The 3,221-nt window shown below is 40.8% G+C and overlaps 1 protein-coding gene across 1 annotated transcript; it reads right to left on the bottom strand.

The window, feature by feature from the left end:
• Nucleotides 1-1,158: 1,158 nt before the first annotated feature.
• LOC110060583 (uncharacterized) lies at nt 1,159-2,172 on the bottom strand. The gene has a single exon (XM_020767372.2). It carries the CDS (start codon nt 2,170-2,172, stop codon nt 1,159-1,161), a length of 1,014 nt encoding a protein of 337 aa, XP_020623031.2.
• Nucleotides 2,173-3,221: the final 1,049 nt, after the last annotated feature.

Below are 3,221 nucleotides of genomic sequence, written 5' to 3'. Positions count from 1 at the left end.
GTTTCTTTTAAAGAAAATGACTCGAAAAAAAAAAATTCGAGCAGTCTCAGTCGGCAGTTAAGTGAGACTAAACCAAACACAAAATTTATACTCTTGAAATTGTTTCAAGCAAAGAAGCCATTGCTTTGCCATAACATTTTTGTTTTTGTTTTAATTGTTCACGGTTACTGGAAAGGAGATTGAGAGGTAAGATGGTGGCTAAGACGAAGGAGAGATAGAGAGAGGGGGAGTGAAGGTAAAAACTAGGCGAGGGATCAAACATTCTTAAGATAAATTAGGGAAATACAGGGAAGTGGAGAGATGACAAAGAGGCCTCACAAGAGCTTGTTAAAAAATTTTGAAACACTATTTCTTTTTTAACGGTAGTATCTATTTACATTACATCACTGTTTGAAAAAAAACTAACTAAACTTATCATTCGATGCATTTTTTCTTCCTTTTCATCGCATAGAATCAATTACATGACCTGAAAATAACTGCCTACAAATGATGGTCTGCGTAGTACCGTTTAAATGTGTTTTGCTGCAAATAATATTCTGCTCGTGCAAAAAATGGCAGATTGCTCCCCTGAGCTGTCAGAGAGTGATTTAAATAAGAAAACAACTTTGGTGATCGAATGATAAAACAGTTACTGAGCGCGGTTATCGCAAAATATCGTTATTTGTCAGTGACTCGCAGATCAATTTGCCTCAGCCTTCGGCTTCGGTGTATATTGCCCTCCGTTGATTTCCAACATAAGGGAGCCTAGGCAACGAGGACGACGCCTATTAAAAAATGAGTTTATATTTTATCAGCGAAGTTCGCGTATTTTCTAGGTCTGTTCAGTTCGCCAATAACTCTAAAAACGTGCTCAGGCTAAAAATATGCAATGACAACGTTCGAAAAAAACAAAAAACAAAAAAACGGAAAATTAGCCGTCTTCGCTCGCGTTGCTCAGATTATGTAGAACTAAGTCATTTAACGTTCTTGTTTTGCAGAGGACGGCAAAGAAATGTCCAAAGATTTATAACGCACGTGCACAGCCGTTGTTTTGCTCATTAAACGTCCTTTTCTCTGGTGACTTTCTCGTTGCCGTCGTCCTCGTGGTTTGCTTTATCTACCTTATAATAATTTGACAATATCGGCGACGTTCGACCTCACGATTTGGTCTTATTCTCTTTATTCGTCCGATCGGGTGTTTTCTACTCTCAGTTGTGCCTGGGGGGCTTGTGGTACGACATGAACAACACGGTTTGGCTGCCTTACTCTGAGCATTTTGAAATGAAGAATTGGATTTAACACGAAAGGAGAATACATCGTCACGCCTGTCAGAAGAGAAGCGGTGTTGAGCGCTGTCCCTTGAAATTCCTCGTTGCGTCCAACAATGCTGCAAATGAGGAATGGAAACCTGAATAAAATGTAAGTTCCACAGAGTTTATACGTCAGCCATGTAAGTTGTTTCTCCTGGCGCTGATAAAAGGATGAGTTGGTCGATTGTAGAATAGTCGGCGCGCGAAGCGTCTTAACGACACGAAAGAGACTTACTATGATCAGCACTATCGCCAGCGTGTCTAGCTGTGCAATTGCTGTTATGTAATTTAGGATAACATGACCTTGTTTCGTTCGAAGAGACTTAAGCTGGTTATAAGGAAACCATGTATAGCAAACAGACCTTTCTTTTCTTAACAATACGAGGAGTACACCAGAAATAAGGAAGGCCAAGAGCCAAGTAACAAGCAGAATTTTCTTAACATTCTCCCTTGATAGGCGGCGCCGGAATGGACGAACAACGCAATCGTGGCGATCTATTGTCATAAGAGTTAGACTCAACGCATTTAGCGCTATGCAGCCGATAGAAAGAGGAAAACCAACTTTACAGAGTATCTCAGCGACTGGTGAATGGCTAGCCTGACGGTAATTGACAATGGTTGCTAATAACAGGGACGGCATACCGAGGAGCGATGTTAGAAGTCCAGTCAAAGAAAGGTTGGCGAGCAAGTAGTGTGGCACTTTGCGAAGGTCACGGCGTCTTCGAAGCCGATTACAGACGAAAGCGTTTCCAAAAGCTCCCGCCAAAATCAACATCGACAACATCACGGAGACCGCGATGGCGAGACTTCTTGGTATTGATGTCGAAGGATAACTTCCCTCTATCATGGCAGAAACATTCACTTTTGCGGTCCAGTTAGACATTCTCCATGAAAGGACTGTCCAATCTGTTACGAATGTTGTACTGGAGTGAGTGTGATCGTCCTTTTTCTTTCCACGGCCAAATGTCTCGAGTGTTTTTCGATATAAAATCAATCTGCGTGCAGACCGATATACAGTCAATCAGTACAACAGTTGTTCAGCTCAATGTTTGTGCTAAAGTAAAGTTTGTTTCCAACCAGGAATCACTGACGTTTGTGACGCCCATTTTATGCGGCGAAGATTGTGATTTTGCTCTTTGAAAAGGTTATTTTTAATGCGTTTTAATTCATCTTTAATTGGGCCGTGTTTATCCGGTCTAAACTGATTTTAAATTGGTCGAAATAAAACTACACATTTTGCCTTTATCCTCAGCCGCACGAAACAATCCAAATGTAAATTTGTTTTGCCTTATCCCTGAAGATATCTACGAGAACGCGTTAAGATTATGAGGTTTTGGAAGAGGGCAATATTTTACTCCACTAACAATTTATGATAACAATCTAAAGTGGTTTTAAAATTTCATTCAAGCGCAATGTTTTGGGGTTAAAGACGGTTCAGTAAAATTATCTCCATGTAGAAAAAGGAAAAATCAACATTTTCCGGATGTTACTAAAATGGGGAATGGGGCCCTTGTCCTTCTTGGCCTTTGCTGATACTCACAATATTTTACTCGCGTCCTCAGAGTGTGACCAATGCCCCGTTTTTTGGTGTTCACCAACATTATTTTTGTTACAAATTCGTTGATATTCTTTTCAATACTTGCTTAGCTTCGGGTAGTGAAATAAAGAAACAAGTCAGGGTGACTTCTGCCGTTCTCATATCCTTTTATTTTGGCGTAGCACGTTTCAAAAAAATAAAACGTGGATATCGATAATCGTCGCTGAATTTTTTTTCCACATTATAAAAATTTAATGTAAAAAAAAATTCAATTTCCCATTTTCAATTTCCTATTCCCCAAGCCCCAAGCCCCATGCCCCATGCCCCATGCCCCATGCCCCATGCCCCATGCCCCATGCCCCATGCCGCATACCCCATGCCCCATGCTCCATGCC

The sequence above is a fragment of the Orbicella faveolata genome, unplaced genomic scaffold (genome assembly GCF_042242905.1).
Source record: "Orbicella faveolata isolate gen_17 unplaced genomic scaffold, um_ofav_v1 contig_48, whole genome shotgun sequence".
In the NCBI taxonomy this organism is placed as follows: domain Eukaryota; kingdom Metazoa; phylum Cnidaria; class Anthozoa; order Scleractinia; family Merulinidae; genus Orbicella; species Orbicella faveolata.
Note: the sequence above shows the minus strand (reverse complement) of the source record. Positions and strands in the feature narration are given on the sequence as shown.